The sequence below is a fragment of the Pristis pectinata genome, chromosome 19, assembly GCF_009764475.1.
Source record: "Pristis pectinata isolate sPriPec2 chromosome 19, sPriPec2.1.pri, whole genome shotgun sequence".
Taxonomy (NCBI): Eukaryota; Metazoa; Chordata; class Chondrichthyes; order Rhinopristiformes; family Pristidae; genus Pristis; species Pristis pectinata.
In genome coordinates, this window is record NC_067423.1 from 28,994,257 (window position 1) to 29,018,726 (window position 24,470).

Genomic DNA, 24,470 nt, shown 5'->3' on the forward strand with positions numbered 1-24,470 from the left:
GAAGGAATGGCAGGGTGAAGGAACCATGGGTGACAAGAGAGGTGGAAAAACTAGTCGGGAAGAAGAAGGCAGCATACATAAGGTGTAAGCAGCAAGGATCAGGCGGGGCTTGTGAGGAATATAGAGTAGCAAGGAGGGAACTTAAGAAGGGGCTGAGGAAAGCGAGAAAGGGACACGAAGAGGCTTTGGTGAGTAGGGTTAAGGAGAATCCCAAGGCTTTTTACTTGTACGTGAAGAGCAGAAGGATGGCTAGAGTAAAGGTAGGTCCGATTAAAGACAAAGATGGGAAGCTATGCCTGGAAACTGTGGAAGTGGGTGAGGTTCTCAATGAATACTTCTCTTCAATATTCACCAAGGAGAGGGGTCTTGATGATGCTGAGGACAGTGTTGGTGAGGGTAATGTTGTAAAGTATGTAGATATCAAGAGAGAGGATGTGTTGGAGCTGTTAGAAAATATTAGGACAGATAAGTCCCTGGTGCCTGACGGAATATTCCCCAGGCTGCTTCGTGAGGTGAGGGAGGAGATTGCTGAACCGTTGGCTAGGATCTTTGAGTCCTCGTTGTCCATGGGGATGGTACCGGAGGATTGGAGGGTGGCAAATGTGGTCCCCTTGTTCAAAAAAGGTAGTAGGGATAGTCCAGGGAATTACAGATCAGTGAGCCTCATGTCTGTGGTGGGTAAGCTGTTAGAAAGGATTCTAAGAGATAGGATCTATGATCATTTAGAGAATCATGGACTGATTAGGGACAGCCAGCATGGCTTTGTGAAGGGAAGATCTTGCCTCACAAGCCTGATAGGGTTCTTTGAGGAGGTGACCAGGAAGATTGATGAGGGTAGTGCAGTAGATGTGGTCTACATGGATTTTAGTAAGGTGTTTGACAAGGTTCCACATGGTAGGCTTCTTCAGAAGGTCAGAGGCCAAGGGATCCAGGGAGGCTTGGCCGTGTGGATTCAGAATTGGCTTGCCTGTAGAAAGCAGAGGGTTGTGGTGGAGGGAGTGCATTCGGATTGGAGGGCAGTGACTAGTGGTGTCCCACAAGGATCAGTTCTGGGACCTCTACTTTTTGTGATATTTATTAATGACTTAGATGAGGGGCTGGAAGGGTGGGTTAGCAAGTTTGCAGATGACACAAAGATCGGTGGTGTTGTGGATAGTGTGGAGGACTGTTGAAGTTTACAGAAGGATATTGATAGGATGCAGAACTGGGCTAACAAGTGGCAGATGGAGTTCAATCCGGAGAAGTGTGAAGTGGTACACTTTGGAAGGACAAACTCCAAGGCAGAGTACAAGGTAAATGGCAGGATTCTAGGCAGTGTGGAGGAGCAGGGGGATCTGGGGGTTCATATCCACAGATCCCTGAAAGTTGCCACACCGGTGGATAGGGTAGTTAAGAAAGCTTATGGGGTGTTAGCTTTCATAAGTCGTGGGATCGAGTTTAAGAGCCACGAAGTAATGATGCAGCTTTACAAAACTCTGGTTCGACCACACTTAGAGTACTGTGTCAAGTTCCGGTCACCTCATTATAGGAAGGATATGGAGGCATTGGAGAGGGTGCAGAGGAGATTTACCAGGATGCTGCCTGGATTAGAGAGTATGGATTATGAGGAGAGACTAAAGGAGCTAGGGCTTTACTCATTGGAGAAGAGGAGGATGAGGGGAGACATGATAGAGGTACATAAAATATTAAGAGGAATAGATAGAGTGGACAGCCAGCACCTCTTTTCCAGGGCACTAATGCTCAATACAAGAGGGCATGGCTTTAAGGTAATGGGGGGGGTCAAGGGAGACGTCAGAGGGAGGTTTTTCACCCAGAGAGTGGTTGGTGCATGGAATGCGCTGCCTGGGGTGCTGGTGGTGGAGGCTGATATGTTGGTCAAGTTCAAGAGATTGTTAGATAAGCATATGGAGGAATTTAAGATAGAGGGATATATGGGAGGAAGGGGTTAGATAGTCTTAGGAGTGGTTTGAAGGTCGGCACAACATGGTGGGCCGAAGGGCCTGTATTGTGCTGTATTGTTCTGTGGATTGAATTTGGAGGGTAATTGGTAGGATATGGCATTTGAAGATTAATTTCCTGAACATGGCAATTCACTCTGTACCTACTTCTGACATCTCACCACTCACATGGCACATGCGTACAGGGCCTTCTACTTTGCAATTCTTCCACATAAGCTTCATGTGCAGCACCCAAAAACACTGGATGTTGTGCTAACCTTTAAAGTTTCGCAAGTCCCATTCACATCCAGCACAACTCCCAGCACTTCTGGGGGTGTTGAATTTACTCCTCAGTGCTCTTAGCTTTATGCATTTTCCTATTTTTCATCTACGTTTGCTAAGTCAATAATGCCCTATTATTTCATTTGTCTGATCCATTCTACTCATCCCTACTCAGTTCACTAATCTGCTGTACTAACTCAACTAAAAGTAACTCTTTCTCAAATCTTTCCACAACCACTGACACCCTATCACCAACATTAGCCACCCTCCCTCCCCAACCCTGGCAACTTTATTGGTTTAAAGCCCCATCCATGCCCAATTGGTCTATTCACCAGTACACACCAACTCCAAGTCAACAAGTTGCAGTTCCTCAAGAAGCAGATACTTACTGCTGGTGTGGTTGTTACAGACCCCACTGCTATCCACATCTCCCACATACTACAGGTACAGCAGATCTCCACCAATGGCATCTCCATTTATTTAATATTCATGCATTTTAAAACATTACTTTGTTTTACTTGCTTTAAACTCTGTAATCTAATTTAGAATACAGGTACAGATTACAGTACTTTACCCCACTTCCCCTGTTTCTGCTGTATAGCACTTGCTAGTTTTTCTCCCACATCACTCTCAGATTTGTTCTTTTCTCTTATCCCACTCTTGGCCTTTCTTTTTCTGGGCAAACATTTTCATTTGCAGTCCCTCTAGTAATCATTTAGCAGCACTGTAAATGTAGGGAGCATTATTTTGCAACCTGTTGGCTCTGCTCTCATCCAAAGGCAGCAAGAAACTCTCACCTATTGGAAAAAATGAACAATAATAAAAGAGCTCAAAAACTCTGAAAGGGTATACTCACCCACAGCTAAGTGTTTTGATGTTCCCAAGAAGAAATATGGTAAAATGGGGAAAAAAGCAGAGTACAGACCATAGCCAACAGGGACTTCAGCCAAAAGAGCAAAAGCCAGACCTAAAAATTCAATAAGGATATTTATTGCAATAACGCTTTTCATTGTTTCAATATGTGATATATAGCAACACATACAAGGCAAGAGAGAAAATAGTTCCAATCAAGAATGTCTCCTTGATATCCAATGTTTGAAGCCTACTCCTGCTTGATATTATTTTTGTCTTGTGAAAATGTTGTTAATGGAGAGTTGTGTTAATATTTTGTCATGAAATTTGACTCCAGAATGCAAATATTTCAGAATTAATAGTTATGCAGCAGTAAAGTTTGTTTCACTCTGTTCTCCTTTAGAAATAACTAGTGAAAAGCATCCATGTGACCAAAGGACAAAGCAGAAAGCAATTAGCTTTCTATTGGTAATGATCGATGCAACAAAACAGTGTATTTGTGAATCCCTTCATCCTGTAACAGATTGGGGATCTGTTTATATGTTGTTAAGAGGAAAGAATAGTATTTTTCTTTTGCTTTAAATTAACAAACTATCTGGGAAGGATCATATCATTACACCACTAAGTACATTTAAAGATGCCACATAACACAAAGGAATAACAACTAAAAGAATTAGTTCATCAGTTTGAAATTATTAATGACTCAACAGTGAAAAGGAGAAATATTCCTCACTGTTAGTTAAATGAACTGACAACAGCAGAAATTACACCTGTGTGGATCACAAGAGCTACTAATTCCACCAATTTCTAAATCAAAAAGATTCGTTAAAATGTGTTATCTTGCAAATAAACTTACCTTGTAATGTTGCAATCAGACCAGTGCTCAGACCAGAAATAATGTCTCCAGGCAGCCATTGCTTCAGTTTGTACTTGGGCAACCAATCCAGTATCGGAAGCAGATTTTTAATAATACCCATAACCCTTTTAGCAGAGCAACTGGGGTGAAAATAAAAATAAAAAATATCACATAAATATAATCTGCTGAAATACATGAAAAAGAACCAAAAGTAACAGCATTGCAGTTCAGTTTATAACTGCCAATCTCAACATATATCAATTCATGCAGTCTTCTTTGTAATATGAGCCAAACCGAGAAAAGCCAAAACAATCCAAATGTATACACAATAAACACAAAAGAACATACATTATGGAGTTCAGGAAACAATGGAAGAACAAAGCTTATCTCTTCAGTTTTTTTTCTGAGACACGTTAAATGGCAGCGGAAGGATCTCATTACAATCTATTTTGACTATAATTCATTTCCTTCTCTAAATTTATGTTCTTCTGTTCTGTTAAATTATAAACCAGTCAGATATCACGTTTAATACAACAAATGGACCAGCAACCTACAAGCTCAGAAATTGGCATCTTTATCTGGTAATGGGAGGAGGCTCCTGGAACACCCCGACCTCAATGATGGCAGGGCCCTGCACCGTGAAGAGTAAAGACAAGCATTCAAAACATTATTTAGTTAGTAGTACTGATTTGATGATTCATCTTGGCTTCTTCTAAGACTCCCACCATTACACGAGCCAGTCTTCAGCCAATTTGATTCAATCCACAATTAAGAGCACCGAGTACAAGCAAAGGCTAAGGGACAAGGCAGTATCCCTGCTGTACTTAAGACCTGAACTCCAAAACTACCTGTGTCTCTACCAAGCTGTTCCAGTATACTTAAAACACAGGCATCTGCCTGACAATGTGAAAAGTTACACAGTTATATCCTGTTTGCTATCCAGTCTACTCTCAATCATGAGCAAAGTGGCAAAAGGTGTCTTAGACAATGCTATCGAGCAGTGCTTTCTCGCTAATAAACTGCTCAGTGATGCTCTTTCTGGGTTTGTCAGGACCACCCAGCTCTTGGTCTAAACATGGACCAAAGAGCTGAATTCCAGAGGTGAGATAAGAGTGGTGGCATTAAGGCAGCATTTGACCAAATGTGGCATCCAGGAGCCCTGGGGAAACTGACATCAGTGGTCAAAGGAAAAACACTCCGATAGTCAGACCAAGGAAGATGGTTGTGAATGTTGGAGGTGAATCACTGCTGAATTCCTCAGGGAAGGCCCTACCACCTTCAACTGCTTCTTCGATAACCTTCCTATCACAGGGTGAAAAGTGGGGATGTTCACTGATGATTGTGCCATGTTAAATCCCAATCACAAATCTAGTGAAAGCAGTCCACGCCTGTATGCTGCAAGAGCGAGATAAGATTCAGGCAGGGCCAGATAAGTAGCAAGTAATATTCATTCGATGGCCATTTCCTACAAGGGAGTCTATCCACCAACCTTTGTCATTCAATGGCATTATCATCACCATATCTTCCACCATCAGTATCCTGAGGTCACCCTCAACTAGAAACTCAACTAAACTTGCTCCATAAATATTAGCTACAAGAGTAGGTCAGAGGCTGGGTATCCTGCAGTGAGTGATTAACCTGACAAAGCGTTTTAGTCATCTGCAAGGCACAAGTCAGCCATAACTTGGAATATTCTTTACTTGCTTGGGTCAGTGCACTGCCAACAACTCTGTACTAAACAGGACAAAGCAGACTGCTAGATTGGTACATCATTCACCACCATAAAAATTCAGTCCCTCTGTACAGTTGCTGAATGTAAACCATCTATAAAATGCACCACTGCATTCGCTCACAACTTCTACTCAGGCAGTACTTTCCAAACCCTCAATCTTTAACAGGGAGGACAAAGGCAGCAGGCACATGTGAACACTACCAACTATAGGTTCCTCTCCAAGTCGCACATTATACCAACTCGGAAATATATCACCGTTCCTTCATCATTGCTGGGCCTGAATCCTGCAGCAGTAGCTTTATGAAGGACTGCAGCTGTTTAAGAAGGTGACTCGTGACCACCTTCTTAAGAGCAATAAAAGATAGACAGAGCCCAAAAAATAAATAAAAATATAGATTGCTTAAAGCCACAATTCATAATTTGCAGTGAACATATATTCCCTTAGGGAATAAGAACATAGTAAATGTGGTCCAGTTTTGGCAAAACAAAGTTTTAAAGATAGGATTAAAGAAAGAGGAATAACAAGTTCCAGGATTGAGAAGATCTTAGAATTTAGTAGCGAATGCTGATACAGAAAACAGAATGAGAATAAACCATCAAAAATAAAAAGATTATATATAAAAAGAAAGTAAACAGTGAAAGCAAACACATGTCCCTTACAAGGAAATAGAAATTAACATCCAGTTAAAACTTCTCTCTAGACTTCATCATAGAAAGCATGAAAAATATTTAAAATAAGGGAGCCAAATGCTCAGTGACAACGAGGAATTAAAAAAAAGTGGCAGAAGGAAAGAAATAATACTGGAAAGATTAATGGGGCAAAAAGCCAACAAATTCCCAGAAATTCTCTAGATTTTATTTGGCACAGATGGAATGGAAGGTAGCAGATTCAAGGTGACTATTTAGCAAAGACAGGAGGGAAAAGGGCAGAAGAAGAGAATAAAATAAAAAGCAAGGAACTACTAGACTGTTAGGCTGACATCAGTCTGAAAACATGAGTGACAAATGAACAGAGCTCTCAAAAAAAAATGTTGAGGATCAAAACAAAAATTGCAGATGCTGAAAATCTGAAATGCATAACATAATCATTGGCAGAATGCAATACAAGGAAGTGAAATTGCTTGGAAAGTCTGTTGAGCTTTTTTTCATTTTAATAAGCAGAGTGGATAAGAGGGAATCAATGGAAGTGGTTAACTTGGATTTTCAAAATGTACAGTGAAGGTGGCTATTACACAACATTATGGGTCGTGGGATTCTGGAAAATATATTAGCATGGTGTTAGAATCGGTAAACGGACAGAAAAGAACAGGCAAAATCAGGTCTTGGCAGGCTGCAAGAATCTGTGTTTGGGGTTTCAGTTACTTACAGACAACATCTATGAGATGGGGACTCAATGTGATGTATCAAGCTGACCTGTGTTTCAAAGCTTGGTGAGAAAGCAGGTTACAAAGAGGACACAGGCTGCAAAAGGATAGCTTAATTGAATGGCCAAAAGTAACAAAGGTGGAAGAGAATGTGGAAAAATATGAAGTTATTAAATATGATAAGACAAGTTGAAAAGAAGAATGTTTTAGAAGCCAGCAATCTGGAAAATGTTTGTATTCAAAGGAACCTGGATTTCTTTGTAAACAATTCAGGGAAAGAAAACATGCAGCACAAGTAAAAAGAGGAAAATAGCCTGCTCTTCATTATTGCAATAGAATTAGATATTAAAAGAAATTACAATACAATAAAGTGGGGGTTTGGTGGGACACTGTATACTTATGGCCTCCTGAACAAAGCAGGATATACCTGCTTCAGAGAAAATGCAACAAAGGCTTACTAAACCAGTTCCTGGTTTGAAATTGTTTACTTAATTTCTCCGGCATCCGGCATGGCCTAGATTACCCGAAGTTTAGAAGAATATGATGTGGTTTCATTGAAACAAACACATTGAAGATTCTTTCTGACAGGATGTAAAATTTGGTGTTACCATCTCAGAGTAAGGGTTGGCAAAATGGTTGAGTTGAGAACAAGGTTTTTGCATTCAAAAATCGTGATACTTTGCAACTCTACCTTCCAAAGGATGTTAATGCTCAATTGTTGAGTGTTTTCACTGGACATAACTGGTTTCCAAGGAAATGAAGGCATGGGGGACAGAGCAGGAAGTTGAAGTTGAGGTAAAAGATTATGCTTTCATAGTTCTGGAGTAAATTCAAAGATCTAAATATCCACAATCCCATGGCCCATAATTTGGTGTAGTGATCTCATGTATGCTACCTTTTCAAATACTCTCCTATTACAAACACAATGCTCTTGACAATGTTAGTTTCAAAATTTCTGTATTTAATAAAAGGTTTCACCAGTCATAATGACACTGAAGCTTGGTTTGGATCCCATCAGAATCACAGATTTCCAGGTCTCATCACAGACTGGATTTACTTATTTTGTCCCTGATTCAATGCAAAGTGAAGAGTACAGAAAAACATAGATGCTGGAACTCTGATATGAAAACAGAAAATGCTGGAGACATATAGCAAGTCAGGCAGCACTTGAAGGAGCAACAAGGTAAACATTTCAGGTCAATGATCTTTCATCAGAACTGGAAAAATGAGAAAACGGGTGCGTTTTAACTGGCAAAGAGGGGGAGGTGAGGGAAGAATAGAGGAAATGCCTTCCATTGGGTCGACACCAAGATTGTGCTGTTGACACCATCTAAAATGCATTCCCTTTGTTCTGTCCTCCCCACCCAATCTCTGGAACTTAAAACATGCTTGTTCTCTCACTTTTCCAGTTCCAATGACTGATCATCAACATGAAATGTTAACCATTTCTTCCTCTGCAGATGCTTGTCTGACCAGCTGGTATGTGCTCCATTGCCCTTGCTTGTTTGCTCACCCCCTCTGCTATTTATTTCCAGCATTCCCTGTTATTTCAGATTTTGTGCAAAAACTGCTTTGCATCTTAATTCCAAAGCTTCTTTTCCTCTCTGTTACCCACATTCACCTTCCTCCAGACAAACAGCGTACAATTAAAAAGCATTCATCACCTTCTCTCAGAAGGCATCAACATGTGTTACAAGGACAACCTTGGTCTGCAACCTATCACAAATTTTCCCTATATTCTGTCCACCCTTCTTCCTATTTGCAGCTCAAAAACATACTTGTTTACTCACTTTTTCAGTTCTGCCTTTATTCAAGATTGAAAGTGATTGTTTTCAAAACAGTGTGAACACGAGTGTATGGCATCAAAGTGCCCTAGCAAAATTAGTCATCGGAGAATCACTAGATGGAGTCACACCCTGCATAAACAAAAATGATTATGGTAGTTGAATGGCAATTATTGTGCCTCAGGACAGCAGTGCAGGGTAATGCCCTAGGCCTGAACATCTTCAGCTACTCCACTGATCTTCCCCCATCATAATGACAGAAAATATATTCACCGGTAATTGTGCAGTGCCACATACAGTTTCCAACATCAAATAACTCAGTGGGTCAGGCAGAATCTGCAGAGGTAAAGAGACCATTGACATTTCAGGTCAGGACGCTGCATCAGATGTCCAGGAAATGCCACCACCTGCAGCTTTCACACCCAAGCTGCACATCATCCCCAAATCAGAAATACAATTGGCAGTGACTTCATTGTCACCAGGGCCAAATCCTGAAGCCCCCTACCCAACACCTACACCACCCATGAAATGCAGAAGATTCAATGAGGGAGCTCCCCACCATCTCAAGAGCAATTAGGGGTAAGTGTTAAATGCTAGTGTTGCAGAGACATTCAGAATCCATGCACGAAGAATAAATAAATAAATCAATCAATCAATCAATCAATCAATCTGTACTGAAGTTTGTACTTCCTTACCTTTTCTTCAAAGCTTTTTCTGAGTGTTTTCCTTCTGATAACAATACTCATACCCTAGCAGCAGAAGTAGGTGTTTTATTTGTCCAGCTACATATTTAAGCCATCAAAAAAATTACATCTATATCTTGTATCCCATGTTGACTGCATGTATGTTCTCCATTTAGGGACACATCCCCCTTCCACAAATACAGAAGTCTTGGGCACAGCTTGTCAAAAAAAAACACAAGAGACCACATCCTTCCTTTATTCCAACAAAGGGCACAGGGTACAGCTGAAGTTTACTGATTAAAGCCAGCATTGTTTCCTGGTGCCTGGCCAGCTAGAAGTACTATCTTTTGGAACATCAGTTTGAAGGATTATACAGAGTCAAGCAGGAAGAATTTTTGTTCTAGATGTCCACTTTCATCTTAAGTTTCACTTGCGAGTTTTATTGGCAGGCCTGTTATCAATGGGATCCAGGAGCACTGTCAATCTGCCTCTCTCAGGTAGCATGTTATGAAATCTACCAGGGAAATAAGTATCCACAAGCTAACATTGTCAGTCATCTCACCACCGGGGTCACCTCAAAAAGAAACTGTTTTTACTATGAACAACCTACACCAAGCTTGGCACCCATCCTAATGCCATACATGGACAAACTCAATGTCATATACTAGGTTTACACATCAACTCCTTATCCAGGCGAGATGTTCAGAATCAGGTCAGTGAGGGTGGAGATCTCTCTCAACAAGCACTTATCCTTTTCACCACAAATCTACTTTGATTGGGAAATGATTTTTCCTGTGCACCAAAGTAAACCCAGTGTTCCATGCATAATGGTTCAAAACTATGAATGAAATGTACCAAATATATCACATGCCACACATAGACTGGGAGTTTTCAATCATTTAAGCAAATCTGAGATGAAAAGATCATTTCTAGCACAGACTCAGAGAATTGTATCCAGACAGTGGTTTCATCCATCAGAATCCAGTTCTGGAAATAGCAGAGGCAAATACTCTTTTAAGTTTCTCAATTAATGTGTTTGAGATCCACAAGCTGTGCAAGTCTATTATACCAAACTCAAGAGGACTCATCATCATCATAAGCTAACAAAGAGATGAACATGTTATGCCCCTAGATGAATCTGCGAGCAACACTGAGGAGGAGGAGGAGGAACTCGCAAAGCTAGCAGCAGAGAACTTTCTTTCAATTTTTCCATCCTGAAGCAGGAAGCAGTGCCAGATTTAGTTCTTGGGAATGAAGTGGAGCAGATGCATCCTGGTTTGATGGGAATACATTTGGTACAGAGAAGTTCAAGGAACAATAAAATGTAAAAACAACCAACAGGAGGAAGGTCAGATTCAACAAGTTAAAAGAAGATCTGGCCAAGATGGACTGGAATCAAAGACTGGCAGGAGGAGATAGTTCTGGTGCAGACTAGATCACAGAGGGGGAAAAAGGAAGAGTATTCAAAGCTAGAGCTCTCTGACTGGCTAAGGATATAGATTACAATGAACAAGAAGGAAAGCCTTATAGTAATAATCAAGTTGTCAATACAATAGAGAACTATGTTGAAAGCAGGAATACGGAGAAGAATTCAAAATGGAAGTAACAATATAGGAGGGCAGATTAGAGCGCAGACATATAAACATTACAAAGGGTAGGCAAATTAAGCCAAAAAAAATTGTAAAGGCAAATATAATTGCCAAGGTAAAACTGAAAATATATCATTTCACTACAAAAATGTTGCCAGATCCTCAGTAAAAAAAATGACATGGAATGTAACCAAGACCTGTGTTTGCCTTTGTCCTTTTTAATCGAGGGTGATGACTCTAAACTCTTAGATCCACTCTGGATTTATACCCTCTTTGCTCTGACTGGCCTATGCGCCATCCTCTTCTCGCACAACCCAAACCATATGCCACTTGTAGTTTTGTAATAGTGTTCTAAGGACTTGCACTGTGGAAATTTCCCCGCCTCCAGGCCACTCCTCCGTTGAGATCACCCTCTTTCCCTAAACTCTTGGTCACTTTGCTTAATCTTTCTTTCGGTTTGACATCCAAAAAAAACACCGTGGGTTGATATTCTGCACCACTGGGTTTTGCAATGGCTGGTAGATTTTAAACTGGAAGAGCTCGTTAAATTACACGGTGGTATCGAATGATTTGCTGAAAACCTCGGAACCCGGAAAACTTTAGCTCACCTGCACCTCTTGGCCAGCCGGTCACGTAAAGTTTTAGGGACCTTTTCCTTTCTTTCATTTTCCTCTAGGAAACTATTTTCGGAATAGACTGAACGGGCCACAAAATAGTTGTCAGAGACATTTTCTGGTGCCGGCATTACGGTGCCTCCAAGACTTTCCTGCTCCCCGAACAAGTGGCTGGATACTGAAAAAGAATGAGCTTCGATTACAAAGTATTACACGCAGGGGAGGTGCCTTTGAATACATTCCACTCCACTGCAGTGATTTAAGGGTAGCTTTAACATTCGGTTTTGAAGTTTTAGTAAAAGTTACTCAGACTCTGTAGATTATAATTATTCAAGTGCTGTTGGATTTGATTCTACCAGAGAGGAAGAGTGGGTGGTGCTTTTAAAACTCTCCAAATGGGTGCACTGAATGGCGACCATCTCTCCAGAGGTTTAGAGAGCAGCACTTCCGGATAAACAGCTCCCAGCGCAATCTCCACCGATCTAAAATTTCGCAATTTCCAGAGAAAACCGCGCAACAATGAATGGATTTGTCTGCACTCTCCGCAAGTAGGCGGAATTTTCACAAGTAGGTATTTTCACAGCCCGGTTCCAACAGCAGCTTCGCAACTGCGTACACCGCCACTGAGGAGGGCTTCTCCACCGCTTCAGGTCTCAAACTCCTGTGAGCGAAACCCAACGCTAAATAAAATGAAACATCACACACACCATCACCGCCATGTGAAGGGGACACGTGGTCACCCTGAAGCTCTCCTGGCTGCTTCCTGGCTAAAACTTTCAACATATTTTCCTTCGCCTTACTCCGGACAAGTTATTTTTTAAAAATTACACACTTAAAAAAAATGACATGGATTATCGATCCAATTTACTCCGAGGCTGCACAACTGAAGGTAGTTACTGATTAAAATCCTAGGTAAATATTGAAGTAATGGTCCGCTAAAGTTTCGGAAATACGCTCCATGAGAAGTCAAATATTACTAACCCCTTAAAATTATAAGCTCCACAATATTATAAGCGAACAATAAATATCAGAATTTTCCAGTCATCATATGCTCAAAATGTTTTACCCCAGTGATCTTGAAAGCACTTGTCTTCTGCAGGGCTTAAATGAGAGGGCAGCGTCTCCTTCTGGTTTATATGTTCTTATATTCTGGGCTTTATTTTTACTGCACACATCGAGCAGTCTGTTCCGGTTCGGGAGAGCTTCTCTCAGATCTACCGCTCCCGACTATTTCCAAACAGTGCAGATTGTACGCAATTTTTGCAGAAATTTAAACAGACTGGAGAAGGGTGAACAGTGGTGATCCCCAGGTGTAGTGTTGAAAATCCAAACTCGGAGATGCCGGTAAGCTAGAAAGTATGGTAAACACCGAGAACAGAACTGGATTGCAAGAGATCGGCTAACATAAGGGGCAGAGAGGTGGACGATAAGAGTTAATACAGAAAAGAGTGAAGTGATACACTTCAGCAGAAAGAGTAAAGGAGAGACAAATATGGAGTAAATGGCATGGATCTAATGGGTCTGCAGGAGCAGATGAGCACAATATTCATGAGCATAAATCCCTGAAAATGGCAGGGCGTGTTGAGGATCCACGGATGTATAACTGCACGGAGTACAAAAGCAAAGAAGTTACGCAGAACTTGTATAAAACACAAGTTTGCTGGAAAGGGTGGGTGGGACTTTCAACTGGCAAGGAGTTGATCGGCTGAATGGCTTTCCATGCTATGACAATTCTGTCATTCTAAGTTAACTGTAGCTATTCATTTGGAAGCAGAAATCATTATGTTGCTATAAATCCAAACAGTACACATGGAAAATGTATGTTCTCCCTACTGATCTACTCCACCTGCATATTTGCATATTTTACGTATAATCCTTCACGGTGGCAAATGTGGGCACGTTGTACCCTCAGACATGAGGTCATCAAAACACTGCCTCCCTGTTCTAACTCACATAAAGTCCAATTCAATTTTCAACTCCTCCATTGCAGAAAGCAAGGGTGCATATTTAGATCTTTCCATGCCTAAAATGTATGTTACTCCAAGATACCCTCCAATTCTGGCCTATTGAATATCTTCACTTTTAAATACTCCATCATTGTTGGCTGTCCCTTCAGCTGCCAAAATTCCAAGCTCTACAACTGCCATTATCTCTCTTTGAAGCTTTCCAATCACACCAGGTCCTTGGTATTGTGCCTTCGTATCTCCTTATGTAGCATGGAGTCACTTTATTTTTTGTTAATAACAGTCTTGTGAAGTACCATGGAATGCTTTTTTCTGTTTAAACCATGTGGTTACAGTAACTTACAAATAGGGAAATAGACATTTAATTATGTAAATTTAACACATAAAAACAGCAACTGTTTACATGTAGCATTATTAATATTATTAAAATTCTTAGCAGTAGGTGGGATGGGACATTTCAGAAGACTATAATAAATTATATGATGGAGTATGGATATTGACTGGGTCATTGTTATGAAATGTATACATTGAAACTATTTCTTTTTTAAGCGGTTCCATAATGCAATGAGATGATTGCCATTCCAAATTAGCATTAATTGTACTGGAGACAAAGTTTCTATTTGTTAACATGTAGACATGTCAGTGGCCACTTTGATTCAAACATTAGGGGGAGCTGTTTCAATAAATCTGCCTTTAGGGGTGGTATCTTAAAGTTGCTGTGCTTGGATGCAGTGTATAGCCTTCAAGGTACACACTGCAGTCTAAGGAGCCCTGTGACCTTTGCAGCCTTGCATTCCAGGAGCATCTGTCAATCAGCAACGGTTAAATGAACTTTCATTCTTCTGCTCAAGAGCAACAACCAAATGACAAACTGTTGTTGCTATTATATTTTCCTTATTCCTTAAAAACCTCTGCTCAAAAAGTAACTTTCAACATCTTCATTAGCTCAAAAGAAGCAATTGGAGCATTTGTTTTAATTCAGGTTCTAATGAAGGGGCTCCATAGACTCTTAATGGGCACACATTGGCATTTCTCTGCTGTTCAGATTTTAGAAGCCTGCATAAATAAAACTTCAGATGATGACGAGGAGAGTAATTCTTTTCATAAGTAATAACGAAAATTATTTACGTTCAACTTGTAGGAAAACTAGGTCCCCAGTTACACTTAATCTTTCTGGACTATAATTTTGAAAAATATATTTGTTTACCATATAAACATAGAAGGATCAGCTGAAAAAGACTCAAACAGCTACAGCAAAAAGGTCTCTATAAGATATACTTTAGTAACCTCTGGTGCTGTGACAGTTTATACCCTATGTTGGTTATCTATTTCTTTGTATTAATAAATTTCTTTAATTTCATTATAGCGGTCCATACAAACCTGCTTAAAAATATTTAATTGGATCCGACTGTGGTATGATAGGAAAATTTAGGATCATAATTTGCAGTGCTCCATTAAACTATACGACCTCGCCTTTTTAGTAATCAATAAATTAATTCCCTAACAAAACAAGATTATTTTGTTGCTGTTTATTTCCCTTATATTTTACACCTGATTACATGGTGTGACATCACTGTTAGCTATTTGACTGTTAGAAGCACCCACCTCCAATGGTGGTTCAAGTAGTATGACCTTGTTCTTGAGTATCTCCACTAGGCGATGAAACGGCATTTCATTTTCCTTTTTTTCCTATTGAAAAACTATTTTTCAATTTAACTAGCTAAGTTGTAGTTAATTTAGGATATTTAACATTTCTCAAAAGTCTAACAGATCAGATTACTTCTGAAAATCCAATTAAAGTAATATTCACTAGATAGGCATCAACACCTTTAAATTTGTGAGGAATTATCTATCCTTCAAAATTCAAGCAGAACACGCTGTCCATACAATACTTACAATACTTAAAAATATTTTTATACTTCACTCCTTTATAGAGTCTTAGAATCGTACAGTACAGAAACAGGCCCTTCTCCCCACCATGTTCATGCCAAACATTGTACTTATCTATGCTAGTCTCATTTACCTGCATTGGTCTGTAGTCTTCAAAGTCTTGGCAGTTCAAGTGCTTGTCTAGATGATCTTTGTGAGAGCACCTGCCTCCACCACCTCCTCAGGCAACGCGTTCTAGATTCCAACCACTCTGTGTGCAACAATGCCCCCTCAGATCCACTCTAAACCTCCTACCTCTCACCTCATATCTATGCTCCCTTGTTTTAGACATGCGCACTATGGGAGAAAAATTCTTACTATCTACCTTATCTATCACCCTCTTAATTTTGTATATCACTATCAGGTCACCCCTCAGTATCCTCCACTCCAGGGAAAATCACCCCAGCCTGTCCAATCTCTCCTTATGACCGAAATGCTCCAATCCAGACTACATCCTGGAAAATCTCCTCTGCACCCTCCTCAGTGCAATCACACCCTTCCTAAAGTTTAGCAACCAGAATTGCACACAGTAATCCAGGTGTTGCCTAACCAATGTTTATAAAGCTGTAATGTGAGATCCCTGCTCTAATCCATAGCATCCCATTTGTCTTTGTCACCACCCAATGTACCTGTGCTGCACCCTTCACTGGACTTTCCCTCTTTCTCCCTCTCTCTCTCCTTACCTTTGACCTATTCCCTGGTGGATCTGCTCTCCCCTCCTCCCCCACACCTGCCTATCACTATCTCTCACCTGCATCTACCTATCACCTTCCTGTGCCCACCCTGCCTCCCCTTTTTTGTCCACCTATCACTGCTCTGCTTTTCGCTCCTATACGTTGAGCTTCTCCTTTTCCTATCTTCGGTCCTGAAGAAAGGTCCTGACCAGAAGCGTTGACCGCCTGCTTTTCTCCACGGATGCTGCCTGGCCTGCTGAGTTCCTCCGGCATCATCGTGTTTTTCATCTAGATTCCAGCATCTGCAGTCCTTTGTTTCTCTTTCCTTGGACTTGTACTCTGTCCTTCAATACTCCTTCAGGCTCTACCATTTATATGTACGTCCTACCCTTGTTTGACTTCCTAAAATGCATCACTTTGCACTTTTTCCGGATTAAATTCCATCTGCCATTACTCCATTCAACTTTCCAACTGATCAATATCATGTTGTACCCTGAGACAATCATTGCTATCTGCAACAACATAAATTTTTGTGTCATCTGCAAATTCACTAATCATATCTCTGATATTTGCATCCAAGTTGTAAATGTAAACTACAAACATAAAGGGTCCCAGCACTGATCCTTGTGGTACACCGCTGGTCACAGACTTTATAGAGCATCAAGATAACATTCAGCTTTGCTTGAATGTTATGGCACTAATAACATTTTATTTTAAGTTTATATTTCATTGGAAAGACCATAATTTATTGTCTGTCCCTAACTGCACGTGAAGTGAGTGGCTTGCTAGGCCATTTCAGAAGACATTTAAGAATTGGTGGGTTTGGAGTCACATACAAAGTAGATGGGATAGGGCAGCAGATTCCCTCTCTTGAAGGACTTCAGTGAACCAGATTTTTTATGACAATCCAGTAGTTTTGTGGTCATCATTTCAGATTAAAGAATCGGATTTAATCTAAAAAATAAGATTATTGACTGAATTTAAATTCCACAATGTAAATTCAATTCAGGTCTCTGGATTGTTAATCCTGAATTACTACTTCGGCAATTTAACTGCTGCATCAGCATCATGCTGGTATTTATCAAAGGACCACCTTTTTTTGGTAGAAAAGAGGAATTATAATGGAAAATAACAAAACAATTAAAGCATTAATTAAGTATTTTACATCTGTCTTAACTGTATAATATTACCATACTGGAAACAGTGGGGAACCAAAGATAAACTCACAGTGAGACTCTTAAAAGTCTTTAATCTTAGTAAAGAGACAGTAATGGAGAAATTAAGGGGAATATAAACTGATGTCTTGTATCTAGGGTTCTAAAAGACGTGGCTGCAAAGGAGTGGATGCATTAATTATCATCTTCCAAATTCCCCGAAATTCTGGAAAAGTTCCAGCAGATTGGATGGCAGCAAATGTTAATGCTGCTATTCAAGGAAAGAGGGTAAGGAAAAATTGTCTACAGACAAATTAGTTTAGCATTGGTTGACAGTAAAATATTGGAACCTATATCGTGGCCATGTGCTTAAAAATTCATAATATAACTAAGCGGAGCCAATCTGATTCTATGAAAGAGAAATTGTGTTTTCTAAGTTTAACAGTGTATTTTGAGGATTGAGTAAGACCCAGAGATGGATATTGCCCCTTTCACTCCAGTAAAAAAAAGTTTTCAATTGCACGTTAATAAATTTCTTGACAAATATACTAGGAAAGATAGAGTGGATCAGGGATTGATCAAAGAAGAAGAAAGTAATTAGGAATAAATGGGTCTTTATCACTGGACAAGCTTTTAGTAGACAGGTATACAGTAGTCACAATTATAAACAATAATGAGTCAGATGAAAAGACAGAATTCAATATATCCAAGTGAAGCTGAAAATAATATTAGGTTGGGAGGTTAACTTTAAAGTGAATACAAAGTGTTTGCAAAATATATAGAAAGTTAAGTGGGAAAGAAGGTGCTAGATGGAGTTTAATAATGGGCAATATGAGGTTATTCATTTTAATGGGAGGTACAGAAAACTACTGTTACTGTGAAAAGACCTTGGAGTGCTAGTTGATAAAACACAGCAAGTTAACATGCAGATACTGCAAGCAATTAGGAAAGCAAATGGTACGATGGCTTTTATGGCAATGTTGTTAAAGTATAAAAGTGAGGAAATCTTGCTGCAATCTGGAGTACTGCATGCAAAGTTGGTTTCCATGCTACATACCTTGGAGGCAGTGCACCATAGGTTCACAAGATTGATGCGTGGGATGAAGGGATTATCCAATGAGGATAAATTGAGAAGGACTGGTTTATTGAGGTTTGGAGGAATGAGACTGAGGCATATGATATTGTGATAAGGATTGACATTTGATGTTAGGTGTCTTTGTCCTCGGCAAAGAGATTTTGGAAGAAGGAGATGTAGTCTCAAGATAAAACAGCCAAATTTTGCAGATGGAGAAGAGGGGAAATTATTTTACAAAGAAGATTGTGACTATTTAGAATTCGTTATCTCAGCAGGCTGTGGATACACATTTGTTGAGTCTATTTCTAGATATCTAGATATCTGACAGATAATTAGAAACTAAGATATGGGATCGGGTGGAAATGTGGATGAGGCTTAGAATCAGCCAGGATCTTACTGAATGGTGGAACAGGATAAAGGAGCAAAATGGCCTAGCTGTGCTTTCTATAACATTCTTACAATTTTGTTTATCAACTTTTTCTTGTTATTTTCTCTTTGGTGTCTAATCTCTAGATCTTTGAGCTTTCACTTGACACCAAACTTGCTTCAGTTCTTCCATTCCTGCAACCCTTTGCTATGCATTTTTATTTACCCCTGTACTTGACTATTTCCAATGTCCTCCTTCCCAACCTCATATATTTTTTCCAAAAACTTGAAGTTGTTCAAAACTCTCTTGCTCCTGTTCTAACTTGTATTTGAGCCCCCATTCTTCTTCACACTGATCTCTGATGGTCGCTGGTTAACAAGACCTCAATTTTAAAATTTTTGTCCTTTTCTGAGATCTCTCCATTCTCTCATCCTTTCCTGTTTCTATGATGTGCTTCAGCTCCATTACAGATGCTTGTGTTTGCCATTTCTGGCCTCCTGAGCCTCCTGAATGTGATTGTTCCACCATGAACAACTACACCATCTGCTGCCTGCAGTCTGAAAATCTTTTGTTAAACTTCTTGGCCTTTTTCTTCCTTTTAGGTAATCCTTAAAGCCTATATCTTTGGCCAAACGTTTGGCTATCTACTTTAATATCTCCTTTTGTATATTGGTGTCAGATTTTGCTTGATTAAGCCTTGCAGCTCAATAGGATGTTTCATACAGTTAAAGGTAATGATATGATTCAATTTATTATTATAATTGAATTACTTTTGTGCAAATGCACAACATTTACTTTCTCCCCATTTTAAAAAAGGAAAACACCAATTGATCAGGACATTATAAATAAATTACTAGATTGCCGAGGAACAACACTATTCTTTGTGGAGAGAAGATTACAGAATACCAGTTAGAGGTATTATTGGACTCTCCACCCAAGGTTTTATAGGAAAAGATTTTATTAAGTACAGCGTTATTGTAACTTTAACAGAACTTTTCACTGGAGATTGACACTGCCTCCAACAAATTGCTTGCTTTGCTATTTTGATTGAAAGAGAGATTCAGTGATGTGTTTGCCCATGTTAGGTTCAAATTAAACACAAGGAACATTCTGTTGATTGGGAGAAGAAACAAGAGCAACGTGTGAAATTGTAGAATGCTAAACTGTGGTATTTCACAAATTCAACATTTTGAACAATTCTAGCCATTTTTGTATATCCTAGCCCACTAACATATTTTAATGTTAAATCAATCAGTATTATTACATCTTATAAAAGTTCATTATGAGTAACTCATGGTCTATTGCAATAGGATACAAAAATAATGATTAAGGACAGAGATTTCTTCAGGCCTTTTGCCCATGCAGTTGAGATTTTCTATCCAGCCCATTGCTTTGCCACTTCTCACACTTCTCTTAGGAATTTTCTGAACACATTCTTGACTGTTCTTTTGATGCCCATTTTCTTCACTTTTCCCATGGTAAGTGACCATCATACTCAACTAAAGGACTTTGAAGCAACAGCTCCACATTACAGGGGTATAAATGTGTATCACATGATTGTGTTTTTCCCAAAAGTTCATATTATACATTTTAAATTGACTAATAATTCTGCATTTGTATTTTTTATCTGTTATGAAGTTATGACAAAGCTGTTTTTTACTTAGTTGGGACACAGCAGAGTTTACTATAGAAATTGGGATAAAATAAAGCCTTCTCCCCAATGGACCAGTATGCAAGAACATTTTCAGAGCCAGAGTAAGAATCTTAGACATTGAAAATTTGGGACACTTGCACATCACAAAAAACATACATATGAAATACAATGCTTGAATAATATAGACCTGCAGAATGCTTACAGATAGTAGTAGTAACAAACCAAAATCACAATACACTGAGTTGAAATGAATCATGATTGTGTATTTGACTGAGCCACCTTCTTGGCTCTGTAGTCCAGTGTATTAATCTGGCCTTTAGCATTTCTAGATAAAATAAAGTTATACCATTCAGATGAGAAGATCACAGTTCGATTCCTTGTCATTTGTAGCATTTAATGATCTTAGCAGATATAGCAGTTGGGGTGGTACAATTAGTCTCAATGTCAATAGACTGGAGAAGAGAAAAAAAATTAACCTAAAAATTGGCCCACACCTAATTGCTATCTATCTGGTAATCTTACTGCAAAATGCTTGAATATAATTGAGTTCAATAATCAATTATCGGAATCAGATTTATTATCACTGACATATGACGTGAAATTTGTTGTTTTGCGGCAGCAGTACAGTGCAAAGACATAAAAATCAATAAAATACAAAAATAAATAAATAATGCAAAAAAAGGAATAATGAGGTAGTGTTCATGGACCATTCAGAAATCTAATTAGTCCATCAAATCCATTATTTATCTCAAATAGCCATGACTGCATGTGTGAAATATTGGATGTTACTAAGCCTTTACATTCATGACCCAGCATGAACCAGTAGAAAGGGGGAGAAAAGGTCAAGAAAGAAAAGCTTTCAAAAAACCTTTTAGCTAGGATTCATATGAGATTGATAGTAGAATTTAGAAATCATAGTATTTGATGGTAGAAGCAGCACATTACAAGCTGCCTCCAAAATTCAGTTCAGTTGAAGTTCCACTGCAACCGACAGAAGTGAATTTGGGAGGCAGAGTTTAAAGAACTGACACTGTTATATTTTGCCTTAAGCACTAGCAACCAGGAATGGTGTTCTCCGCAATAGTTTCCTACAATTACCTGAACACAGAAGTTTTTCCCTTAAAATTTATTATGCTTAATAAAAGCACATTCTTAATTTATAGCAACAAATCTATATATGAAATATATCATAAAATATCAAACAATTGAAGTACACTTGCCTAGTTGTGTGTACACTATCCCAAATACTTCTTACACTATATCTTTTCATACGGTAATTTCAGAAATATCCATTAATTTCTCTCATCTTGATATCTCTCTTTAATTTAAGCACATTATCTAGATATTACAAGTTTATTCATTGCCAGTTTTATTTTAACTTTTTACACAACAATAACATATGGATAATCTTTTTAATATAAATGATAAAATAGCAGGACTGTACCTTGACTGTCTGTGGAGTCACCGTAAGGTAATGCAGTGACTGTCTGGTCCATATAACTTGCAAAGTACTGCCTATTTGCTCTAAAATTAAATAATAAATGGATTTAACAAAAACAAATGCAGAATTTATTTATTTGTAACACCAAGGTCATTTCCTGTGTAGTTTACAAATGTGCCAATAAGCAAAGCAATAAATGTCCTGCAAATAACATATAGCCATGGGATCTCATATTTAGGGTCCTCAAATTTCAATTGTAACTCTCAATGAAAATAGCGGGGGGCAATTACTTCCAAAATATAGACTGTCATACCTGAAACTGATGTATTTAGACTTGCCGAATATCTATACAAATGGGCCCCAAATATCTGGGGCTCCTCATTGACTCCAATTTCTTCAGCAAACTATATCAGGTGAATGAAGAGCTCTTAGCTATATACCTCTTTAAAGTTAAAAAAAACAATAGCTTCTTGCCTTTTTTCAAGAAAGGGGTGGATCTATTTTTAAGAATGTCACAAGTGCAGTTGGTGAATTCCAAACCAGTTTAGCAACATTCTTTTCAGTGAACCCCTTTGAGCCATTAACTTCACTGCCAATGAGAACCTCTTTTTCATTTAAATACAGGTAGATAAAAGGATCTAGAGTTTTCTCATTAAAAGACAATCTTTGATATTACCATGTTTAACTATTTATTCAATCTGTCAGTTTCTGAGTACCATGAGTTAGAATAAAACAGGTAAATTATTCTACTTATTTGACATGCTCATCCTTTTAGGGACAAGGCTCAAACTTACAAAGGCTGCTAATATGTTTACTCATAGCAGGTTAGTATTTCAGGTTTCATGTACTTAAATTGGAAGGAAATTCCAGAATCAACTTTACCCCAAAGTGGGGATAGTGGTAACAGAGTCAAAGAGCTGCCTTTAAAGGGAACTGAATATGCATCTAAGAAAGAATCATTTTCAGGGCTATGGGGAAAGAATGAGGGAATGGGATTGATGAGATGAGAAAGTTAGGAGGTGACATAGACTCAACGGGCCAAATGGCTTCCTGTGCTGCAAGAATTCTATGGTTCTTTGAGTAAATTTTTGTCACAAAAGAAAACATTTGCCTCAAAATCCTTTTCTTACCAGCTGATATCCTGCAAGCCAGGTCCTTCTTCATGCTTTCCTTTACTGGTGATCAAGGAGTAACCTAGTGTCATTCCTTGGTAATTATCATGGGGTGGGCCAGCCGGAGGGAGGTTGACATCTATGTGTGCTGAAGCTGCTCTGGTGGCAGCTAACTGTGGGAAATGTGCTGAAGGTTGACAAATCAGAGCTCTGTAGTTGCAGAGGGGTGCTTCTGCTTTCTATGACCATGTCAAGAAATGTAGCAACTTCCTCTTTCATGATATTATATGTGAGGTCAGCAGAGAAGTGACTTGAGACTGAAATATTCTTGTACGTTGGCAGATTACCATCATAAACAATAGAAAGGATAACAGGCTGAACAGTTGGCTTGAAGTGCAGATTTCTAACCAGTAAATTGGCTTTACAACAGTTCATTGGCGCCAGGATGCCCTAGGTCATTTTTTTAAAATGCACATGTCTCCTTCTTTTGTCAATGCAAGACTACACCATACACTGAGCCTGTGCTTAAGATATTGTTCTGGGGCCAGTATTTTCTTCAGTAAAATTAGATATGTGTGTGTGTGTGTGTGTGTGTGTGTGTGTGTGTGTGTGTGTGTGTGTGTGTGTGTGTGTGTGTGTGTGTGTGTGTGTGTGTGTGTGTGTGTGTGTGTGTGTGTGTATTCAGAATGTTAGAATTCAGCTTTCTATCACAATAAGTAAATGTATCTGAAATGGTTCAAACTATTTTTCAATAGCTTGGAAATCATTTATTTCTATCACCTGAGGTTATTGGGAATTTGAGATCAGTGCAATCCATAGTATATTCAGCTCTGAAACAAAATGTATTAGATTTTAATGGCAACCTAACATTATTAAGTAATCTATGGATGAGGAAGGTCATTCAACTATTTTAGTTCATCTATCTACTGAAATCAATGCAGAAGTTGGAGCATTACAAGGGCACAGGTTAGAGAAGTCAGAATTGAGCCAGATTCCTACTCTAGCTGGAGGCGTGTGTGTGTGTGTGTGTGTGTGTGTGTGTGTGTGTGTGTCTGTGTCTGTGTGGTGTTTGGTTGCCACTGGATCAAAACCTTGCTCTGTGAAGCTCATATGGCAGCTAATGTGCAATGACTGGACCATGTCAGAAGAAACCATGCATAATCAACTTCCACTCCATAGTCTGAAGTTTCAGACCTGGAATATCAGGACACTCATGGACAATCCCAACAACACTTCATTTGCCTTCTCAGAACCAATAAAACCAGAACAGAAACAATTCATCTTCGAGGGGCTGCCAAAGAAGGAGAAGCTGATGTGTGAATAATAACTTAGGGTCTGTCCTTGCTGAAATACCCTTATCATTAAATAGCCTGCAGATATTATTAAAGACTAAACATGAATAAAGGC

The 24,470-nt window shown here is 39.1% G+C and overlaps 1 protein-coding gene across 3 annotated transcripts in view; it reads right to left on the reverse strand.

Moving 5' to 3' along the window:
• LOC127580243 (pendrin-like) overlaps window positions 1-23,121 on the reverse strand; it is a 57,796-nt gene extending 34,675 nt beyond the window's left edge. The window contains exons 1-5 of one of the 3 annotated variants that reach the window (XM_052033390.1): window positions 23,082-23,121; window positions 21,955-22,034; window positions 11,688-11,871; window positions 3,928-4,067; window positions 3,076-3,186 (exon numbers count right to left, since the gene is read on the reverse strand). In XM_052033390.1, the coding sequence (XP_051889350.1) occupies window positions 3,076-3,186; window positions 3,928-4,067; window positions 11,688-11,871; window positions 21,955-22,006 (487 nt within the window). In that variant the 5' untranslated portion in view covers window positions 22,007-22,034; window positions 23,082-23,121. Of the gene's footprint in view, window positions 1-3,075; window positions 3,187-3,927; window positions 4,068-11,687; window positions 11,872-12,049; window positions 12,185-12,759; window positions 12,807-21,954; window positions 22,035-23,081 lie in introns of those variants that run through there. The other 2 variants (XM_052033391.1, XM_052033392.1) reach the window with 2 other exon arrangements.
• Between the last annotated feature and the right edge of the window lie 1,349 nt (window positions 23,122-24,470).